Here is a 24,644-nt window from a genome sequence, read left to right as displayed (position 1 = left end):
GGGTACCAACAATTTTGTCCATGTGTGTATTAGTAGAGATGAGTGAACACTGTTCGGATCAGCCGTTCCAAACAGCACGCTCCCATAGAAATGAATGGAAGCACATGGCACATACACTTTGCCGGCGGCCGGTCGCCGTGCCAGGTGCTTCCATTCATTTCTATGGGAGCGTGCTGTTCAGAACGGCTGATCCGAACAGTGTTCGCTCATCTCTATGTATTAGCCGTGGATAATGTGCTCCTGGCCCAGCAACAGTCTTGATCAGTGAAGAAGCCAAGTGTTGACCCCAAACAATCAGATATTCATGGCCTATCCCAATGGTAGGCCATGACAAAAAGCCCTTGCACATACTACTAGATATATATGCTGATAACACCCTACTGTCCTTTATTCAGACAAAGACAAGGGATCAGGTCCCCCGTCATTATTTCTATGTATACCTCTAGTTGTGCCATGCCCTTGGGTCACAATTGAAGGACAACAGATGCAACATCTCTATTTTTTTTTTCATTATTGCATTGGATTGTCCAAACCAAAAATACTAGTTCCTTTAAACAACAAGGTGTCATCCCCGACCATGTGGTAGAAGCAGTCTGGAAGACTGCCATCCTTGATTTTAAAGAGGAAGGTTGGAGTGAAGCCTTGGGGTCTCACTTACATGTTTCTCCCCAAGTCAACAATATAATAATGAAACTCACCAATATTATTTGACACCCATTAGGTTTTATTCAATGGGTTGTTTGTCTGATATTTGCTAACAGACACTGTACACCAAATGTTAATTTTTGGCACTAAATGTGGGAATATATATATTTTTGGCCTACCTATCAGCAATAATGACAAAACTGGAGTTATGTTAATGGAGTTCTGCCAACATCATGCCTCATACCATACCAAAAGTGCAAATCACTAACAACTACAACTGGCAGCAAAGAGTGCATAAATCAAAAGCAGCTGACAGTTCAGATGGTCCATGGAAAGAAAATTTTTACTTTACCTCTCCAACATGTCTCTGGTTTCATTCAGGAGACGGATGGTGGTGACATCCTTCTCAGTTAGTCCACATGCCTTTTAAATTGCGGGGAAAAAAAAAAAAAAAACACAACTAGAAGGATTTCTTAGCAATGCTAAGGAGATAAAATTCCTGCTTAGGGTTCACAATTCTGATGAGGAAATGCAATAAGGTCAATCAACTAATGCTGAGCTCCACCCCTACATGTGCCCAATATCAGGCATTGAGATTACAATAAAACATTTTTTTAACTTATCTTAAAGGAAGAACAATTGGAAAGAAAATGAAGAAATATTTTGCTGCCTTTACAACTCACAGTAACCTGGATAATGATCTGAATTAGAAATGATTTTTATGGATATGATCATCACACTATAGGTATTTTAACATACGAATAATACAAAATACTCACATACTAAGAATTGTTAAAGTGCACAATTAATGGATACTGTATATACTCGAGTATAAGCCGACCCAAATATAAGCCGAGGCCCCTAATTTTACCACAAAAAACTGGGAAAACTTATTGACTTGAGTATAAGCCGAGGCGGGGAAATGCAGCAGCTACTGGGAAATTTCAAAAATTAAAATGGTCGGAATTTTTGGGTGCAGTAGATGCTGGGTGCTGGGAAAGGGGAGGGGGTGTTTTGGTTGTCTGTCTGCCCCTTCCCTGAGCTTGAGGACTGGTTTTTTTTACCCCCCCACTTGGAATTCAGCCTGGCTGAATATAGGGTATTTGCAGTGCTCCTATTAACCCCTTCCTGATGGAACAGGAGCACTGCAGATACCCTATATATAGTAGACTGGGCACTTTCAGACACAGGGATACCTAATGTGTATGTGTTTCACAGTAATTTTCTACTTTTATATGTATTCTAGGGAAAGGAGGGATTTAGAACTTTTATTTATTTTTTATTTTTAAGTTATATTTATTTAAAGCGTCTTTTTTTTTTTTTTTAACTATTGTATGGGAGATTCTATACATTACTATTGGGACGGTTCATAGACCCCCCCCCCAAAAAAAAAAATAAAAAAAAATTGTTTTTATTTTTTTTTTGCTTGACTCGAGTATAAGCCGAGGGGGGGCTTTTACAGCACAAAAACTGTGTTGAAAAATTCGGCTTATATTTGAGCATATATGGTAAGCTATTTTAAAATAAATAAATAAATATAATATAATATAATATAATATAATATAATATATATATATATATATATATATATATATATACACACACACACACACAATGATCCATTCCACTAACTGCAACGTTTTCAGGAGTTTTTGATATACAGATGTAACAAAGGTTAATATGATGCATAACGATATCGTGACACAGAAATGTATCACGCTGCAGAAAGCCACATTAAACAGTGCTACATCAGTATATAAGCAAAATTCCTGTCATTTCTGTTTAGTGTCAGGTAAGCGGTTCTGTGCTGGAGCAGACCTGAAAATTGAGAGCCTATATCGATATAGCAATATCAGAATTTCAGAAAACTCATTTAATGATGTCTCTCAATGTAATGATTTTAGCATAGGGTCTTGCAAGACATTGAAACCCTTGATGCAAGTAGTGAACCTAAGCATTTAGCCCATAATATCTACTATTACTTTATGGTTATTACAAGGGTTACCACTGTTATCGGTCACATTTATAAATATACCAAGGGACCCCTTGCATAATGTATGAGCAGTGGGCAAGGGAGGCCCATAGTAAATGTAGGAATGGTCGGGGAGGGGGTCCTTAGTAAGGTCTTAGAGTACTTACACACAGCCATTGACATTTTTCAGCCATGAAAAATGGAATGGCTAACACACAGATGTTGGAGTATTTTTTCACAGATCCATACGCTTCAATGTAGAAGTCTAGCCAGAATAGGACATATTCTATAATTTAATAGAAATGATATTCAGATCTGTTAAAATTACATATGTGTGCATGGGTCTGTAGACTTGTAAGTGCTGTCCTTAAAAAAAAAAAGAAAAAAAGAAAGCAAAAGCAAACGGCACACCAAAGAAATATATATATACTTTTTTATTATTACAGACGTGTGCTATCCTGTTCCTCAGACAGCCTGTTACACAGTTCTGTTAATTTTTTGAACATGTTCTGACTATGGTTGATCTGTTTAATGAAAAATGAATCAATCATTTTTTAAACAAATTGCCATTTTCCATTTTATCCCATTCCTTGCCAGGACCTGGTTACTAAAGTGCAGAAGTAAGGGTGGACCCCATTTCAAAGAAAGTCCTAGTCTTTGGCTTCCGAATATAACAAGGCCAGGTATGATAGTCATTTAAAAAATATGGGCTCTCTCTCAACCAAGTACATGGGAGTCAAATTTACTTTGATGGTTACAACTAGACACTAGCATAAAATGTGATGCAATTTGGCACATCTATTTGAGATAAACCTTTTTCAACTTGCTAGACATACAGCCCAAAAAATGACATGTATATAGTCACTATGTACGTAAACCTATACCACGTCAACTGAACATGCAATATTTATGTTAGGACTCTATGAACTTGGTGATGCAGTAATACCTGAGAGGTCAGAGGGTTCTCCTCATCTGGCATCATGAATCGACATAACAATGACTTGTTCTGGGACTCCCCCAGATCTGATGTTGTGTTACAATCTTCTACCACGGTTCGGATTTCTTTAATGTGTTGCTCCAACTCAGTAAGTGAGAGAGTCTGCTTCAGTGATAAACTGGTAAAAGAGGATACACAGGGTTACAAACCTCATTTATGAAACTGGCCATAACAACCCATCACTGCACAGCTTACAATCTGTATTTTGCTCTTAAAAACAAATCTGTGCTGCAAATGGTTCGTGGGGACAAGGGCAGTTTTTCCTTAGAAAGATCAGGGGGGAATTTTTAGATTATTAAAGGATTTACAAACTAGTGACCTATACTTAGGATAGATCTTCAATATGTAATTGTGGGGGTCTGACATTGGAAGCCCACTGATCAGCTGTTGACAGGGCCACATAGTTTGGATGAGTGCTGTGATCTCTTCACTGAATAGCAAACACAGTGCTGTACATTGCATAACTTGAATGGAACTGAGCTGCTCTAATACCATATGACTGATAAACACGTCATCATTGGCACAGGGAAAAGGATGAAGCACTTGTGAGTGCTTCCTAAGGTATTAGGGTCATCCTTTTTGTGTGTAGGTTGTGTGTAGGCTGAAAACTACTGGGCTAGGATAGCACCTAGGCTCCATGTAGCATAAGGAAACAATACATAAGACACCTCCCTTGGAACCAAAGACTTCCCCAACTGCTGTCCATGAGCTCCCATTCTCCTCTATGGAAGTAGTGGGTATCCCATAGAGCAGCACTACTCGGCTGTTCTCATAAGTCCTATCCTAGGGGTCGGGACTTGGGACTAGTGAATCCCATCTTGGCAGGGAATTGCCCTGATGGGAATATTGCTTTAAGATCGAAAAAAAAAAAAAAAAAAGTATAGAAAAAAAAAAAAAAAAAAGCGAGACCTTCAGCGGGTTTTAATAAATTTACCTGCCAAGGACCTTCTGAACAGCCTGCTTCACAAGTGTTATCAGCTCAGTCAGACCTGAAGAGGTAAAGAAATGATAGCTCATGCAGTCTCCGATATCGTGACACTGAGTAATAGTCTTCAGGTCAGCCAGTAAAGAATATATTCATATCTTACCATCTCCTAGGAGGTGCTGAATACTGGACAGATATTGTTGTTGTACCTCGGGGGATGCTTGCAGTCCCTGCAAAAGGATGAACATTTCATTAGACAAAATAAATGCTTTCAGAGGGACGATTTACAATTACATCTTTCCTGGCTCTCTCACGGTAAAAGAACAATATATTTTCCCTTAGTGGAAACTGCTATTGTGAAGTCGTGTCTCAGCACAGACAGAAAACTATAAAATATGATTGCCACGTAAAATACAAAAATAGGTAGCACATGCTAGTAAATTGGAAGTTCTGGCAATAGCTTGGCGGTTATGTTTGCCAGGAAATACGTTGGCACTGGCTTGTTGCTTGTTTTTGCAAACGTGACCACATAAGATGCAACCCTATTAGTTATCACCTAAGGAGAAGCTTTGTAGTAAACTGACTTTGTTATACAGTAATTTGAGCAAGTTGACAAAATTCCAGTTTATCATTAACTGCTGAGATACTCAAAAAACAAAACGCTTCAACTTTCTTTTTGGGGTGCAATACCAGACAAACCCAATAGACAAGAACAGAGCTTCTGGAACATAAAAATTCCGGACGGACGGCTGTTTTTTTTTTTTAGGACATTTAACGCATAAGGACCAATGGCTGGTTTAGTGTGCCACATTGTCCTGACAAATTTAGAAGATTTAATCGTAGTTATAGTTGAAATATGCGTTTGAGTTTCCCCAATAAATGTTGGGTCTTCCCTAGCTATAGATATTAGTAAATCAGATTCACTTATCGAAGGCTGGATTCACACCAGTGCTCAATCTCCGTTGGGGGATTTTGTCCCCATTCTGCTTGAAAAATAATAGTCTATGGGGTCTGCGGTTTTCCACGGGTAATCACTTTTTAAGCAGATCGGATTTCCATTTTTCAGGTCCCCACAACAGGTGTGAACCTAGCATCAGAATGTATTACCCTGGAGAATATATTATGTAATTGGAAGATCGGCTTCGTAAATAATGTTGGGAAATCTTTTGAACCAAATATGTGACTTTAGATTTATATCATACTAAGGTTGGGATTTTTTAAAAATCTTTACTGTACTAGTGTCCACATATGTGGACAATTGAGATGGTAATTCTCTTGAAGATGTGGTTCATGGTTTTATAAGTTGTGGTAAGGGTTATATCGAGTATTAATTTTTATTTTTGCAGTAGTACTAGATTTTATCTTTTGAAAGGTGTGTCGCCGAATCTAATATATTCACTTCTCCCCCTGTGAGTAACTGTTGTAGTTTACATTTCTAATGTCATGAACTTCCACAAGTAGGAACGAGGTCCACGCACCAGGCCAATCCAGAGCCACCAGGATGGCTGGAACCCCCTCAATCTTAAGTTTCTTGAGAACCCCAGGAAAACAAGAAAAAGAAGGGAAGAGGTACAGAAAGCGAAGTCCAACTAGGGAATCACAAGAACGTGGTTCAGTTGGGAGGCGAAAAGGACAATGTCGGGCGTTCCCCAGGGACACAACTGGAGGAAGATCTTCTGATGAATCAAACACACCCCTGGGTCGAGCTTTTCTCAGCTTAGGCAGTCTTCCATGCAATTGTCCAAGCCTGGAATGTGGACCACCGAAAGAGCTGTAGTGTGATGCTCCCATAGAAGAGAACGGGAGGCTTCTAGCAAGGCCGCACGACTCTTGGTGCCCCCCTGATGGTTCGAGTGGTTGACCGCTGTGGAGTTGTCGGTCTGAACTCTGAACAGATGCCCTTGGACGAGAGAGATCCAATGATACAGGTCCAAGAAGACGACCTCCATTCCAGCAGGTTTATCTGGAGGGAATTCTTGGCATTGGCCACAGGACCTGGACGGTCAAAGCACCAAAGACCACTCCGCAAACAGGAAGATTGGCACATGCAGAATCAAAGCGAGCACAGAGAGTTCATCCAAAGGCAAGACACCAGAATGAAAAGCCAGGATCTTGGACTCTGGGAGGAGAATCTTGTTCTGATACGTGTCTTTGATCATGCCCAGAAATTCTATGCACTAGACAGGACTTTTCTTTGTCGATGAGCCAGCAGAACTGGCGAAGGAGGTCCAAGGTGATCCACAAGCTGGTCAGGTTGTCCGTTTAGGAGGAAGGTTTCACCAGAAGGTTGTCTAAGTATGGAATCACAGCAACTCCTCTCTAAAAGAGGATGGCCATACGATATGCCATCACCTTGGTAAATACTCGTAGGTGGAGGCCAGCCTGAAGGGAAGAGCGACAAACAGGAAATGACTTAAACCCACCGCAAAACGAAGAAAGCCAATTGCCGGTCTCCAGGGACTCTATGCAGAACCTGTGTTCACGTACAAAACTGTTGAGCCCCTTCAGGCCAGGAGGGGGCAAAGAGAGCAGACCCTCTTGGAGACGGTGAACAGGTTGGAATAGTAACCTTGGAAATGCCCTGAAGCAGGAACAGCTACGATGTCTCTCTACCGCTGGAGAGTGGAGCCTGCCTGAAGAAAAGCAGCTGCTCTAGTGGGGAAAGAAGGCAAAGTGGACAGAAAAAATCTTCAGTTTAGAAGGGAAGAGAACTCAATGGAGTACGCGGTTGACACCACTTCTTGGACCCAGGTCTCCCATAAGGAGAGCAGTCATCCCCCCACCCAAGGAGACGCAAGTGGGGGAAGATAATCATGCAGAGGAAGACTTGGAAGAGGAAACCCTGGAGGACTTGGTGCGGGACTGCCAAGCAGGTATGGGCTTGAAAGAGGGCTTCTTGGAGAGGGAGTCCCATGGAGACTTGTCCTCCGGAGCAAGAGGTGGAGCCACGGAAGGAGTGAAAATGCTGAGAGCAGTTGGAAAAGGGTGGCTGGCACTTGGAACACCTCTGGGGGAGGAGAGAGCTTTATTTCCCTGCGGCTTCAGAGGGGGCACTGTGGCTTGTTATGCTAAAGTGACACAATTAAACTGGAATTAATTGTAATATTGTAGCAGGCATTAATAAATGCATGGTTATTAATGGGGACTCTGTACTTGTTTACTTACACTGCAGACATTGTGACTTTACTTGCTATGGCAGATACTGAAGTTGTCAATACTGTGTGGCTATCATTGTTCTATTTTAAGCAACTTAAAAGGGAACTTGTCCTGAGGTTCATGTTGCCTGAAACAAGCAGCATGCAGGAACAGTCTAGAATCACAGACAGCTCTGATTTATTCTGAAATGCTGCCATATATAATAGAAACAAAAGGCTTTGTTTTCAAACTGTATTCCCGGATTCTCGGGTCAAAAAGTCACAACATAGAGTTTGTTTGCGCAAAATTCTTACAATATACATTTTTATGCTGTTCAAATAAGGAGTTGTCCAGGAACTGGAGCAAACAGTGTGGAGTCGGGAGTGTGTAAAATGAAAATAAAAATAAAGTATACTCCCCTGTTTCTGTCAATGAGTGACCTCAGCAGTCGTTCTCATACGTCACTGGTTTCTTCACAGGAACTCCTGACTGGTCACAACGGTCAAGGAAGGCCAAGGACTGACCAAACATCGGCATGGGATAATGGAGCGCCAATATGCTTTATTTTTACACCTTCCCCATATTCCACACAGGTTGCTCTAATTCTTTCATTCATTCACTCCAATTTATCAAATGCAATCTTTGCAATCTCAATCCAGTAAGGGGATATAGTAAAATCTCTTGGCAGAAGTGTAAGAATTTAAATTGTACAAAATTTCACAAGTCTGAAGTCATGACAATGCAAACTCTTTTAAACGTCCCTCATGATAAACCCCTTCCAGACATAGGGAGTAGTCAACTGTGCATCTTCTCCCACCCCTGTTTCATTGACAAATCTCTCCCTGTTTGTGTGTGAGGAAAGACCTGAGAATCAAGTAGGGCAAGGAAACGTTGCACAGCGGACTCATCTTTCTGGGCCTGGTTCATTTTTAAACTATATTATCTCTAAAACACCATTGTGTTCGAGAGTAAAACCTAGCTGCTCTCTGTCATGAGGAAGCGTGTTGTGATTTCACCCTGACTTAACCCCTTACTTCATGACAGATGCAGTACATGACTCAGATGAGAAAAGGTTTTGCTTCTTAGCTCAAGGGCGTAATGTTTATTCTATGGTATAAACGCTAAAAGTGTTTTTTTTCTGTGCGGTGTCTGTTAAACATGAAGTTGAAAAAGAAATAACTATTAAAATAAAACTATATGTACATTTTACCTACACTGTCATTCTTTGCCACAGAAGAATTGTCTAGGTAGATGTATCCACCAATTATGTTTAGCTGAACTCTCAGGAGTACAACAAGCATGCACGTACTGTACACTGCTACTATACTTCTAGTAAAACCTGGAAAATGAAAGAGAAAAATACACTATAAATACCAGTATTATTTAGATAGTCACAGTCTTAGACTCCGTTCCCATGTAGTAACGCGCCGCGCATTCAGACACGTAAACAAGTGTCAGAGTGTGAGCGCTCAAAACAGATCCCATTCAATTCAATGTGTACCGGCTTACGGGCGCTACAGATTGAAATCAATGGGAGGCTTTTTAACCCAATGTGTAGCGCGCGTGAGCTGGCACACATTGAAGTGAATGGGATCTGTTTTGAGCGCTCACATGACACGTGTATACCTGTCTGAATGCGCGGCGCGTTACTCTGTGGGAACGGAGCCTTATACAGTACATAAAAGCCTACACAAGTGTTCCAAATGTGCAATACGATACAGACAAATTGTGATGTATTGATGTGAATACCACAAAGCTGTCATGTCAGTATACGCCCTTTCAAAACACATTTTCCATAAAAAATCTCTGATTTTTTGATTGCCAAACAGTTTTAACAAGTTTTTCTTGAATTATATAAATGGCAATAAATATGCATTTTTCATTAACTTCTTGAAGTATTCTTGCTAAAGAAAATGTTTCATTGCAGTAATATTACAAATATCTGCTTGTAATAGCAGCCCATGGTAAAATGTATAGGTCTGTCCAGCCTAATTGATGTCCCTGCTTCTTTCACGGGGAATCCAGCAGAAGCTGTGCTGTATTCTACTATGCAAGCATGACTAATAGAGCCTCACTAAAATGACATGCAAAGACCTATACATTATGAACACAAGAGGGAGCTATTACACACAGATAATTGAGAAATTTCCGCGAGGAAACATTTCTTAATAACCATAGTTTACAAAGTTACTCTATTATCCATATTCAGTTCATTAACTGCCATTCGTATTGACACATTGTATTGGCACACCCATGTTAATATAAAATCAGAATTCACTTACTAATAATTTTTAGATCTTCCCATATTTCTATCTTGTTTGATGGTCTGTAGAACACAAAATGCATCTTAATGTTAATAAATCCATTAAATGTTTTGAAAAATGGAATATACATAACATTAATTCATTATATATAATTCATTCATACATAATCATTAATTCATAAGAAATGCAGAGGTTTCAGTGACCCTGGATTATCCAAAGGCAAGAGAGGTTACAAATGCTCTGCAGGAGCCATTGTATGTTAACTTTACAAAAGACAGTGACCCTGGTCACTTTAGGGAACAGATGTCTGATAAAGTATGGCTTGTCCTTCTGTTCATGTAGCATATCCCCCCCCCCCTAATTCCACTGTAATTGCTGGCAAACACATTTAGTCTGCAGTGACACACCAATGGACATATATGTGTCAATAGGCCCTGCAGTAAATTTGCTAAATCTTTTTCCCCTGCTAATCCAAGGCAGGGAACCTATCATAGAAATTTTGAGACGCTAAACTACCTACAGACTCTTATGGATCAGTGTTTTAGTATCCCAAATAGCTTGATCCTTACTTGATCCATAGTTCGTTAGCGATAAGTCTGATAAGTTTCCTCTCTATCATCATTACAACTTTACCTTCACCGTGTTCAGCCCATGCACACCAAAGCCAAAGTATACTGTTCCCACTTCAGTAAACAATTGTGCATGTGCTGAGAGTAGCAGGCTCTGGGTAAGTATATACCGTATTTTTCGGACTATAAGACGCACTTTTTTTCCTCCCAATATGGGAGGAAAATGTGTGTGCGTCTTATAGTCCGAATGCAGCGTGTGCAGCGTCTGTGTCCCGTCTGTGAGAATCAAAAGGAGAGCAGCACGGTGCCTGCCTGCTCTGCCCCTCCTTCCCTGTCTGTGTCGCATGTTTGCAGGAGTGAGATATGAGAGGCAGGGAAGTAGGGGCGGGCCAGACAGGTGAAGGAAGCGTGGTTTCAAGCTTGCCGAGAAAACCACGCCTCCTTCTCCCGTCTGGCCCGCCCCTCCTTCACTGCCTCTCAGATCTGGCTCCTGCAATGATGCTACACAGACAGGGAAGGAGGGGCGGGCCAAACGGGAGGAGGAGTCGTGGTTTTCTCGGCAAGCTTGAAACCACGCCTCCTTCACCCGTCTGGCCCGCCCCTACTTCCCTGCCTGTGTGGCATCATTGCAGGAGCCAGATCTGAGAGGCAGTGAAGGAGGGACGAGCCAGATGGGTGAAAGAGGCGTGTTTTCAAGTTTGATTAGAAAACCACACCTCCTTCACCCGTCTGGCCCGCCCCTTTTTCTCTTCTTGCATAGCTTCACTGCAGGGTGTCTCTTTCCATCCATGGATGAGAATAGATAGATAGATTAGATAGATAGATAGATAGATAGATAGATAGATAGATAGAGACAGACAGATTAGATAGATATGTTCAAATCACCCCCATATCCCTAGAATACATATAAAACAAAAACATTACTGTGAAACACATACACATTTGGTATCCCTGTGTCCGAAAGCCCCCGGTTCTATTTACATTGGTGAAATATTATATTAGGTTATTAAATATTTCACCAATTTTTTTTTCCTTAACATTTTTTTTCCCCTATTTTCCTCCTCTAAAACCTTAGTGCGTCTTATGGTCCGAAAAATACGGTAATTTGTTTATTTATTTTTTTACAAGAGAACAAAAAAAAGGTATAAAGATCATGTGAAATAGGAAATTACACACACAGAGGGGCTACACCACCATATAGTGATTCAGGGTACGCCACTACAACCATATACTTTGGTTCACTTTTCATTGACTGTTATTGGCCACATGTGTTTGTAAATAAACTGCAGTTTACCTGCAAAACTGTCTGGCCATTAACAATCAAACTGAAAACCAGGCAATTTGAGGTACAACCATAGATTGGCTGAGTTGTTGGCCATGTCTCCACACAGCACAAAGCAGCCGTTTCATGCTATCCCAGATGGAGATGATTGAAGGATCTAATATTGTTCTTACCAGGATCACTAAACTTATCTAGTTGTGTGCAATATACACTTTGTGAGAATTTATAAACTTCTACTAAATGACCATTAGTAAGAATACCTGGTTTTTAGTAGACTTGTTAGGTTTTCTGAGTTTAATTGCTGCATTAAAGCCTCTCTCAGAGCTGGAAGCATTGATAATACTACAAAAAAAAAGAAAAAAAATAGAGGTGAGCAATGTATGTGAAAAGCCAATAAAACATACAAGAGAGATTCATATCATTGCTGTCAAATGCCACTATGTTATTGGTAAAACAGTTCAAGCTTCTGAAGCCCTGATGTTTAGGGGATATAAATTCTCGTGGATTTCATTATACCAGTATGAGAACAGGAATCTGCAGAACAGTAAGCATAAAGTTTAACAATGCAACAATGACACTAGCCGCTATGACATTAAAAAATCATTAAGACACGGTTAAAACACTAAAGGCGTTATTTGTTTGCTTTGAAGGAGAACCCCCACAAAACTTCTATATGAAAGGTCTTTCAACATGCCTTCAAAATGGTATCTTAAATGGAACCTGTTGCCATGAAAATGAAGTCTAATCTGCAGCCATCACGTTATAGAGCAGATTAAAATATAATTTAGTGGGAAAAAAATTATTTTTTTGTACTCACCGTAAAATTCTTTGATGTGGAAGGAAGAAACCACCTTAGGCAGAAAACATAGTGGCGGGCGAAGATCAACCTTGTTCTTATAGAGAACAAGAAAAGGAGGCTTAAAGAGGACCTTTCACCACTTTTGGGCACATGCAGTGTTATACTGCCGGAAAGCTGACAGTGCGCTGAATTCAGCGCACTGTCGGCTTTCCGATCTGTGCCCGGTGTAAAGAGCTTACGGTGCCGGTACTGTAGTGCTCTATGGTCAGAAGGGCGTTTCTGACCATTAGCCAGGAACGTCCTTCTGCCTCGCGGCGCCAATCACGCTGTGCTGTGGAGCGGGGAGGAACTCCCCCCTCCCGCTCCTGATAATGCTCGTCTATGGACGAGCGCTGTGAGCAGAGGGAGGGGGCGTTCCTCCCGGCTCCACAGCACAGCGCGATTGGCGCCGCGAGGCAGAAGGACGTCTCTGGCTAATGGTCAGAAACACCCTTCTGACCATAGAGCACTACGGTACCGGCACCGTAAGCTCTTTACACCGGGCACAGATCGGGAAAGCCGACAGTGCGCTGAATTCAGCGCACTGTCAGCTTTCCAGCAGTATATAAAACTGCATGTGCCCGAAAGTGGTGAAAGGTCCTCTTTAAGATCAAGATCCTAGGGCTCCATGGGAGGACAGTAGGGAGGAGTACAGTGCGTCACTCCCTGCAGGAAAGTGTTCAACTGAGGATGGAAGGCTAGGGTCCTCTGAAGAAGAATGGAAAGGGCAGAAACCTGTCCCTTGGTCTAGTCCAGACTGCAGAAAAGCCAGGATCCTGGGAAGAGAAAAGGAGGGCGGATGAAAGCCATTACTCTCACACCACCTGACGTAGGCCCTCCATGTGGGAGGATAGATCTTAGCTGAATGGGGTTTCCGGAACTTTAGCATGGTCTGGATAACAGGTTCCAAAAAACCAAGACGCCTCAGAACCTTGACTTTAACAGCCACACCTGTTAAATGCAGCTGAGGTAAGGTTGGGATGGAACACCGATCCTTCAGACAGAAGATTGACTTGCAGAGAAAGAGGCCAAGGAGTTTTCACAAAGCAGGAATATGAGGTCTGTCTACCAGGTCCAGCGAGACAAATCAAGGCCACCAGGACAGCTGGGTCCCCTTCAGTTTTGAGATTCTTGAGAATCCGAGGAAGATGCCCTTGGAGGAGAGATGTCCAATGAGAAAAGAGATAAGAAGATGGCCCTCAGTTCCAGCAGATTGATGTGGAGGAAGGTATTGGCTTTGGACCACAGGCTCTGAATGGTCAAGGCACCAAAGACTCCTCTCCAGCAGGAAAGACTGGCATCGGTGGAGATCACTTACCAATGGAGGGGAACAAAGAACTTCCCCAGATAGATTTTTGGGAAGGCTAGCCACCAAAGAAGTTCTCGGTGAACCCAGGGAGGCAGGAGAATCTGATAGTCTAGGCTGGATGGAGACTTGTCCCAACGAGCTAGTATCACCAATTACAAAAGATGCGAGTGGAACTGAGCAAAAGGGACAGACTCGAATTTCAAGACCATCGTGCTCAGGACTCACATGCAAAACTGAAGAGAGCATGGGGTATTCTTCCAAAGGTAGGACACATTGGATCGGTCAAGCAGGATTTTGGATTCCGGAAGGGGGATCTTGCCTTCGAACTCTATGTGTGGAGAAGGCACGAGGCATGATTTTTCCTCATTGATAAGCCAGCCAAACCAGCGAAGGAGGTCCAACATGATCTGCAAACTAGAAAGAGCATTCCCCAAGAAGTCGTCCAAGTATGGAATCACAGCAAATCCCCTGGAGTGGGGGATGGCCATGAGGGACATCATCGCCTTGATAAATTCTCAAGGGTCGGAAGCCAGCCCTAAGGGAAGAATGACAAACTGAAAATACCACAAACCCATCGCGAAACTAAGGAAACGCTGATGGCACAACGTGAAGGGTAAGCATCGTGAATGTTAACGGACAACAGGAATTCACTGGGATGCCACCACCGACCACAGGAACTACATAAATGGGGCGAAAAGAGCTGTCCTTCTTGAGAACGGTAAACATGTTGTAATAAAAACCTGGGAGATGCTTTGAAGTGGAGACGGGGACAATGATACCCTGCTGCTGAAGAGTGCAGTTGACCTGAATAAAGGCAGCTGCTCAAGCAGGGGAAGACAAAGTAGGCGGAAAAAAAACCTCTCTCTTTTGGAAGGGAGAATTGTATGGAGTAGCCGACCCACACCAGCTCTCAGACTCAGGCGCTGTCGATGCTGGCAAGCCAGATCTCCAGGAAGGAGAGAAGCCGACCCCCCACCTCAATAACCCCATGTGGGGGAAAGCCTTCAAACAGAGGAAGGTTCGACCTGCCAGGCAGGTCTGAGCTTGACAGAGGGCTTCTTGGAGCGGGAGTCCTGATAAGACTGTCCTCCGGAGCGAGAGGTGGAGCCAACAAAGGAGTGAAAACGTTGAGAATGGCTGGCGTTTAGGACACCTCTAGGGGACGAGAGAGCTTTTTTCCCCCCTCTAGCCTCATAGATGAGCTTCTCTAGGCCTTTTGCCAAAACTCCAGCCCTGTTCTTGTGTTTGGCTTTAATAAACAGAATTATATTTCTTCATTTTACTTAATAAGTAATGGTCTTCAATTCCACTACTTGGAAAATTATTCTCTTTGGAATCCATGTCCAAGAGAAGGGTAGGGCAATGACCGCTTTCTTAGTGGCAGATTCAGCACTCCATGAACAGATCTAACAGTACAGTGGCAGAATGGCATGCGGTCTCCAAGGAAGCAATGCACAGAAGCATTCAGGATTTCAGAGACAAGCAGGTGTAAATGATGGTAAATCTGGCAGAGACATTAGTTCTGCCAACAGCATGCACCATGACACACTCTTTTCAAGAGTATTGTAAAAACTAGCATAAGGGCTTAATAAATCTGCCCTAATAAATTTTTTGTACTCACATGTTGTGGAAGTTTTCAATCTACATAATGTCACTGTCAAAATGATGGACTGAATAATCTGAAGACTATGAAACCACAGTCAGCATAAAACATGTTTAGCTTTTGGGAGCTATCACTTAACCCCCTCACCCACAAACAACAATAAAAGTAAAAAAACAAAAAACAAAAACCCAAAATCACTTAAAGACAATATCCATTAACAATATAATGACAACCTGTCATGTTACATGTTCTCTGGTTGCTCTCAAAATGATACTGTCTCCTTGCTTGTGCAATGTATTCAGCAGCTTCTCTTTCTTGAATTTCGCGAATTTTCTTTTGAGCATACTTTCCCAGAACATACACACCTAAAAATAAAGATAATAACAAAGAGATAAAATCATGTAATGATCATGGCACAACTATGTTCTATTTCATAATAAAGTTCACTTCTCACGTGCATATGATGGGGACTAGAGATGAGCGAGTACTGTTCGGATCAGCCGATCCGAACAGCACGCTCCATAGAAATGAATGGAAGCACCTGGTACTTCCGCTTTGACGGCGGCCGGCCGCTTAACACCCCGCGTGCCGGCTACGTCCATTCATTTCTATGCGAGCGTGCTGTTCGGATCGGCTGATCCGAACAGTACTCGCTCATCTCTAATGGGGACCCTTTTGCACTTGTGTCATGGCTTCAAATCACAACCCAATTGCAGAATAAACTATCAGCACCTACAGTACTACACTACTACAGTACTATGCAGAAGTTTTAGGCAGGTGTGGGGAAAAAAATGATCTGATCTCATCTAAATTACATCAATTTTTGGTTTGAGAACACTTTGCCTTCAAAACAGCATCAACTTTTCTACATACACTTGCACACAGTTTTTGGAGGAAGGGAGATCTTTCCTTGGGAAACTAACCACAGTACAACAATGAGCGTCTGCAGGAAAAAGAGCAGTCAGTTTTGGACATTCAATCCATAGGATGTGGAGCACAAAATTGTATTCCCACCAATCTAATTTCTATACCTGTACACTGCTATTTTCTGATTTCAGAGATGTCTGTTTGGACCTGTAAATGATCTTATTTAAAGGGGAATAAGATGAGATTGATATTTCTACAATCACATTATTGGCCACCTTAATCCTTAAATATAATTAGTCAATGGACCCATTAGAAGTAATGGAGGATGGTAGGCAGATCCAGTAAACATACACAAACCAAAACAATAACAAATACAGCTGTTACTTACTAAAGATGAGCGAGTAGTATTCGCTTAAAAAGCGGTTATACACAAAAACTCATGGACACCATAGAGTATAATGGGTTCTGTTGGGTTTTTCACGATTTATACTGATTACTGCAAACCGGACTTTTGGGGCGAAGTACCCGAACGCTAGTGTGAACCAAGCGTGAAGTGTAGCTTGCAGCTTTTACTTCAACCAGTGTGCCGGGAAAGGAGAATGGACATTTTGTTCAAGTTATCAAACCCTCCCGTTATCAGAGACCATACTTACTGTTTAATCCCTTAGATGCTGCTGTCAATGCCGACTGCAGCACCTAAATGGTTTTACAGAAAAAAAAAGTAAAACTATACAATTTTTTCAATACACCTAATAAACACCACTGTACCTCTAAAACACCTAATGCTTAAAATTCTATAAATCTTCTCACTGTTAGCCAACTTAAAGTAGACCTTTCATGTACTCGGTCACATGCAGTTTTATATACCACTAAAAAGTCGACAGTGCATTGAATTCAGCACACTGTCGGCCTCACCGTTGTGTATCCTGGGAGAAGATATATTGGTGCAATTACCGATAGCTCTTCACTGTCAGAATGGCGTTTCTGACAGTCTAGCTGAGAACGCCTCTCCTGACAGTCTGTCTGTAGCTCTATTCTGTTAGAGGGGGCGTTCCTTACTGCCCAGACATGACACTGAGCGGTGAGGAACACCCCCCTCCTGACAGTACTCGTCCATAGACTAATATTGGGTCGTTCCTCAGCATTCAGCGTCATGGCTGGATGGTACGGTATGCCCCCTCTGACAGTATAAAGCTATGGACAGACTCTCAGGAGGGGTGTTCCTAGCTAGACTGTCAGGAACGCCCTTCTGACAATGAACAGTAAATGCACCGATATCTCTTCTCCTGAGGAAAGCACTCATTTCACTGAATCCACTTTGCCCATATATGCAATGAGAAAGAATCAGGCAAATGTTGCCCGTCAAGAATTGGAAGAGGAAAAAGTCCTGTGTGGAGGACTTTTTTCTGCCATTTTCAGCTTAAAAATGGTGGACACCCGACAGACCCCATTGTAGTAAAATTTAAAGAGACCCAATCATAGACTTAGACTCCAGACACAACAGCAGAACTTTCGTTCATTTATGTAAGCCAAATAATAAACCTACCATAATAAACCATTTAAAAAAAACACTTAATAAAAAGAAAATATAATATTTTTAAACAAATATATAAAATAAAAATATTTCATCAGATTAAACTCATTTTACTCTACCAATACATGGGAAAGTCATTTAAAACCTAAACAATTCCATCTAAACCTGCCGGTGCTAGCGTACCCAAATTAAAGTTCCACTTCGTTTTACTACATGGCATTTTACCTATACGATTACTTTTGTGACAGCTGGGTTTCAGCATCTTAACACCACAAGATTCTGATCCTTCAATTTTATTCTCATGTTTTGAAACGGGGTGTCACTAAAACCCTTTATTGATCTCTCTTAAATGCTCCCCATACATTGTTACATTGCACGTACCAGATATATGGCATGTAATATAATCATTAAAGTCACACTACTCAGATCTATCCTTACTCCCAAACTGGTATATCTGATTCTGAGGCCATTGATTCAGTGCTCTACATATTCTCAATCTTCCATATGGGAAGAAAGAAACCTTTTTTTATTATTCATATTGCCCAATACAGATTTTCTTGGGGTCGTCTCAGGACCGCCATCTCTCACTGTGTGGACAACCAAATTCCCCAGTGTTATGGTCTCCCTAACCATAAAATGTTGGATGCAGTTCTCCCACCATTTTATTTTGGCGTAAGCAAGACCTTTATCTACTGATTATCTTCTTAAAAATAATAATCTGCTCATTATATTGAGTAACAAAGGGAATTTTAAATTCACTTTGTTCTCCCTGAACAATAACTTTTTTTTTTTTTGTAAATAATGTTTTATTGAATTTTTAATATGACAACAACAAAAAAAACCTTATATATCGTTGCAAACAATAAGTGTGGTGGTACAGACACAGACAAATCATTCAAAAGTGTTTGTAAATATCTGTAGATTGAGCAACGAAAGACACAATGGGAAATTTTGTTCCTATTTTCAAAGTAGTTGTCCCCTCTGCATATTCCCACCCTCCGATGTATAAATTGGTAGAGTTTAATCCTCAAGTTCAGAAGAGAAGTGATTTTCTTTCCTGCAATCTCTCTTGGATGGAGTGGTGCCGTGTGCACCAGAAATAAGTTTATTTGCTCTGCTTCCAGAAGAATTATGGTCGTACCACACCTGTATATACTTCTGAGAGAAACCCTTTTTCCGGCATGGAAAGACATTGCTATGCACTGGATTGATAAACACCTCCCAAGCCTCTAAATGGAAGAAACTGGTTAACACGGTTTTATCCTATAAACCTATAATTTATATACACTATAATTGTCCACAGAAGTTTCAACAGCTATGAGAGTTCTGGCTTCATACATCTCCTTCCTCTATCACTACAGAAGACCTACTATGGGCAATAGAAATCTCATGCTCATAACCAGTCAATTCAAGCTGTTTTTATGCCCCGAGTGACTATGGGCCCGTATGACTCGCTGCTACTAGCCCCCAGACATCAGAGCACATAATGACGCCTAATGTTTTTTTTTCTTCTTTCTACATTGCTATAATCTTTAGCTTCAACAAAATCAAAATATATACGAGTACACTGTTTCCTTTGTTGAAAGGTGTTGTATGTCACGTACACAATGTTGTCAACACTCCTGAATTTTAAACCAATACTATTTTATGTTTATGTCTGTGCTATGGTAGCATTTGACATACTATGTCACAATGTATATCATGTACTGTTAATCCTTTATACATAGATGTGATTAGATCTTGATTTTAATTCAAGTTAACCCTCCTTTAATAAATGAGGTTTTTAAAAAATTGGTAGAATTTAGGGTGAATTTGGTCCCCCATGTCTGGAGGTAAAATTCTCACCCATACATGAAGTAATTGAGTTCTAAAATTAACTGTGTGTTCATCATCTTCTGAAGATGTTGCGCTCCTCTATACTTCTGTGTGTAGTATGGTGTAATTGACACATGCTCGCTACACCCACTCCAACCTGATACGTACATATAATAATAATGAAGATCCCAGAACAGAAGCTAATGGGAGCATGACAGGGCTAGGCAAAGATTCCCAAACTCTCACCTGGCCCTGTCATTCTCCCATTAGTGGATATGAAGGGGACGCAGCTTGAAGCATTGGAGGCGTCCTCAGTACTCCAGGCTGACAATTTGCATATTAGGTTTTATAAAGATAAATTTAAAATAGCGTATCGAATTTAGACAAGAAATAAAGGTTATACTCACCTGACCCTAAGGTATTTTATTGAATGTTTTGGCACAATCTACACATTCCAGGTGAAAGACGCCCTTTAAGGCTAAAATACTTTGGACTGATAAAGGGTTAAAACGCACATAAGGCACTAGAGTTATGTGCCAGTTAGATTTATTTGAGCCATAAATTTACAATGTGTAATAAAAAAAGGAACATTTTTAGGGTATTTTTTGTGATTTTAATGTGATGGTTAGGGGGTTAAACAAGTGTTCCTTTTTTTTTTTTTTTTTTTTTAAATGTAGATTGTGAGCCCCACATAGAGCTCACAATGTACATTTTTTCCCTATCAGTATGTCTTTTTGTAATATGGGATGGAAATCCATGCAAACAAGGGGAGAACATACAAACTCCTTGCAGATGGTTTTCTGCCCTTGGCGGGATTTGAACACCAGGACTCCAGCGCTGCAAGGCTGCAGTGCTAACCACTGAGCCACCGTGTGGCCCCTTACAGGTGTTCCTTTTAAACTGAAGATGATGAAAAATCTCTCTCCTACTAATGCACCACTAGCTCAGATACCCAGTTCAGCTAAAGCAGCAGCAACAGTATCCCCAAATTACAGATATGCCTATTTAAAGGGGTAATGTCCAAGACTAACAATTAAGGACCTATACTTGTCAACTGGGGAGAGCAGTATAAAGGGTGGGATTCACTGGGGAGAGCATTATATACTGTGGGAGGAGACCATTAACAATAATGTGTGGAGGTATCACTAGGTGTACTAGGACATGGGTTTTTTTCCCCACAAAATCATAGTGTCTTATTGATGTGATATGACAGGGTTAATATCTTACTGATCAATCTATATGTGTCTGTTTTGTGTGTATATACATTTATTTATATTACTATACTTTATTTACCATGTGGGGTAATTGTAGTTCTTTCATGTGTGTTTATGGTAGTTCTTTGCTGCTCATTCAGTTTATCACCCTTTTTACGGCCCTAGTTAGGTTTCCTGTTAATCCACATTGTCCAAGGAATGTGTGCGATTTATTGGTTCTTTCATGTTAATTACTTTTGTATCTTGGTCCTTTCATGGATCCTATCTATACAGGTAGTTTATTTAAATTGAAGACTTTTCCTAAATATATTGCTTTAGAAATTCTGCCTTGCTTGCCTGCTATGTGACCTTATTCCTCCCATTGTTTACACAGCGTTGCTATAACCACAGACCTAGAGGACAAGTGAAGTAACTCACTTGCTGCTCTTACTGGCAGGACAATCATTCAACCAATGATTATTATCTGATCTGTATAAGGGTCAGTTCACACGTGAACTGCCCGCGCGGGTTTTGACACAGAGAGAGACGCGTCGAGCCGCGTCTCTCTCTTGTCAAAACCCGCCTGCCGCGACCATCGCGCTCGCGGCTTTCCCCTCCGCTGTCGGCTCAAATGAATGAGCCGACATAGGAGGGAGCTGCCGGGGGCGTGTCGTTTCTTTTCTCCGCTAGCGGCAGCCCGCCGCTAGCGGGAAAAAAAGCCCGGTTGTCTACATAGACCACCATTGTAATGGGGCGGATTTTGAAGCGAAATCCGCTGTCAAAATCCGCCCCTTTGCCTACGTGTGAACTAGCCCTAAGTGTTGTGAGACTTCTCTGGCCCATTTAGCAAGAGGGAGGAGAAATACAGGAAGTGAGATGAAAAGACTGCAGCCAGACTGCTGAAACACTGAGATGGGAAAACCCTTTTAATACTTTTGTCCAGACAGACAGCTGAAAGCCCCTAGTTTAGATATAAAAGTTATAAAGACCCGGGAATTATGGTTTAGATCAGCATCAACCTTGGGCTAGGCGCACCATGCAAGATTGGAAGTTGTCGATCAATGGGTATATATAAGTGCATGATATATAATGGGCCTCCCCATCCAGTGAACTATTACATAATTGGTAACCACAGCTAAGTGTTATCTCTTTTCATGTAATAAACACTTATTATTTTATTACATTCTTATGTGATTATAGTCATTGTTTGACCATCTTTGAGTTAACTTGTAAAAAGAAAAACCCGTTTGATTACACTAGGGAAAATATTATACTAGGTGGGAGGGGCTACTGGCAGGAATTATATGGTTTGGTGACTAAAAATTTGTTTTGGCTAAATTTTTCAGTTTAGGAGACGATGTCTCCTAGGTACTTGTTTTTAGTCTGGAGCACTGAACCATGTAGGTCTGACTCCTGGGCACTGCATCAATCAGCACAGAGTATGGAACCAGAACCAGACAGCTCATTTGAATGGGATCTGAGTTGTAATATCGTAGCCGGTCCATTAAGCATTATACAAAGCCATCTGCGTCCGACTATGTGCACTGTGCTAAAAACAGCTGATCCGTGCTGTTTCTGGATGTTTGACCCCCAGAATTTGAAGTGAATGCCCATCCTATGGATAGGTCATTAATTGTCAGTATTGGATGACTCTTTAAAAAGTACATCTGTCTTATGAAATCCTTCATCATCATCATCATCAATTCTCATTTAAATCCTATTAGAAATTTACCTAACTGCAAAGCCTTCATTGCATTCGCATTCTTGGATCTACATTATACATTATGGTCATATTGGTTACACACAATGTAGCATTAATAATGGGCATTAAGCTGATTAATACCACAATTCCTCACAAACTCGATGCGTTATAATAAGCCATTTAGAATAATAAATCATTATTTTCTGTCACACTGGTTAAAGCTGCTAAAAGCCATCACACTCCACATCTGGTCGGGTTTTGACTATAGAAATAGGCCATAGTAAAATGGAGAGCAGTCAGCTATTGCAATGAATGACTAAATCCTGTCCAATTGATTATGAGGTCTTGGCGGTCAGTCATCTTGTTGGCTTTGCCAATGAAAGTTCTGCCAGAATAGCAATTAGCTTATGTCCATAAAAACGTTCTGCCTGCTCAGTACTGTCACATGTAGATGACGCCTGTATGATGCTTTCTTCGAATATTCTATTGTTATAGACCAAAACGCTTATCTAGTGTCTAGGTAGGTGCAAAGGTCTCAAACACGGCCAGGCAAATGGGTGACACACTGTTTAAATGTGAAACCGATTGGCCACTTTCCTTTCAAATTCTATACATTTTTTTTAATTAAATAACCACTGTAGTGGCCCCATACAGTTTAATGTCACTTAGCAGTAGCCCCACATAGTTTAATGTTGCACACTAGTGACCCCCAGAAAGTACTTACCTCACTGTTCCCGTGTGCATTCCTTCCCCGTCTTTCTAGGTAATTGATAACAGTAACCCAGAAAACCGCTCTAACAAACACGTATGACCAGCTTTAGGGCCCCTTTACACAACGTTATTTTCTAGCCTTTTTTCTTTTTCAATCAAGTAATTTGTAGAGATTTTTTTTCTCAACAATACATACAAAACAAACCAAAGTCACTAATAAAAACGGTACATACAACAGCAGGTGCATTTAGTTACAGTTTCATCTCCCATTATCACCCTTACCTCCCACCTCCCTCTTTCCTGCATAAGGAAAGGCAGAACAAGGTATCAAACAATAAACAACGTTCTAAAGCTATTCCTATGTGCTATTAGTTTAAATCTGTTTTATTAATGACAGAGTCCCTTTAACAGGGACATTTATTGAGATGAATTCACAGTACTAAACAGTTTTCACTATTGTCCTATTATTTAAATATATTCTCTGAAGAGATTGATCAAATCTCAAAAATAGGATTAAAAAATGATAAAATATAACCTTTATTAATGTATGCTATTAAAACTTTAGCACAAACAACACACCTTTTTGTGGGACACAACTTGATACCAGGGAGAGAGTATGACACAAGTGTCCAATCACACTAACTCCCAAATATAGCCGGACTAGCTCTTAATCTAACTCCTGCAAGGGACTCTCAGTAATTCTCAGCATATCATTCCCCAGCGTTCTGGAGTGCCGGCCACCTGCCGCGCCAACCAGGGGGGGAAGGGTTAAATGCTGTTTAAGACCCAGTACAGACAGGTACGCCGACTATAATAAAAAAAAAGCGTATTTTCTTTGACCCTTTACAGCCGGACTAACTCACAATATTAATCCTGCAAGGGACTCTAAATAGTGTTTAGCATATCGTTCCCCAGCCTTCTGGAGTGCTGGCTAAAATGCCGCGCCAACCAGGGGGGGAAGGGATTAATGCTAGTAAAGACCCAGTACAGATTAGTAAACGCTGACTGTAGTAACATATGCATATTTTCTTTGACCCAACGCGTTTCGTTTGACTCATCAGGGGTCACTCATAATATTTCTCCCTCTGTCTATTAGCAGTAGAGACTGCTGTCATAATTGTGAAAAAAAGTGCGGTTGATATTCTGACCGCCAGCAGGACTGCCGCTCCCTTTGCCAGCGGTAGATTGCCCGGCTGAAAGGCACCTTTTTATCGTGCCCGGGGTCCCTCCCACTCCTCCTCGCCCGCCAATGGCCACTGCATACCATGTCGGCGGTGAATCGT

The 24,644-nt window shown here is 41.2% G+C and overlaps 1 protein-coding gene across 2 annotated transcripts in view; it reads right to left on the bottom strand.

Moving 5' to 3' along the window:
* The window catches only part of PEX3 (peroxisomal biogenesis factor 3), a 36,361-nt gene that overhangs the window by 7,836 nt on the left and 3,881 nt on the right, over positions 1-24,644 (bottom strand). For both annotated transcript variants that reach the window (XM_075267890.1, XM_075267892.1), the window contains exons 3-10: positions 15,773-15,904; positions 12,050-12,131; positions 9,957-10,000; positions 8,889-9,013; positions 4,703-4,769; positions 4,549-4,603; positions 3,564-3,732; positions 998-1,068 (exon numbers count right to left, since the gene is read on the bottom strand). In XM_075267890.1, the coding sequence (XP_075123991.1) occupies positions 998-1,068; positions 3,564-3,732; positions 4,549-4,603; positions 4,703-4,769; positions 8,889-9,013; positions 9,957-10,000; positions 12,050-12,131; positions 15,773-15,904 (745 nt within the window). The remainder of the gene's footprint in view (positions 1-997; positions 1,069-3,563; positions 3,733-4,548; positions 4,604-4,702; positions 4,770-8,888; positions 9,014-9,956; positions 10,001-12,049; positions 12,132-15,772; positions 15,905-24,644) is intronic.

Source organism: Leptodactylus fuscus, chromosome 3 (genome assembly GCF_031893055.1).
Source record: "Leptodactylus fuscus isolate aLepFus1 chromosome 3, aLepFus1.hap2, whole genome shotgun sequence".
Taxonomy (NCBI): domain Eukaryota; kingdom Metazoa; phylum Chordata; class Amphibia; order Anura; family Leptodactylidae; genus Leptodactylus; species Leptodactylus fuscus.
The sequence above is the reverse complement of the archived record's forward strand: the minus strand, read 5'-3'. Positions and strand labels throughout refer to the sequence as shown.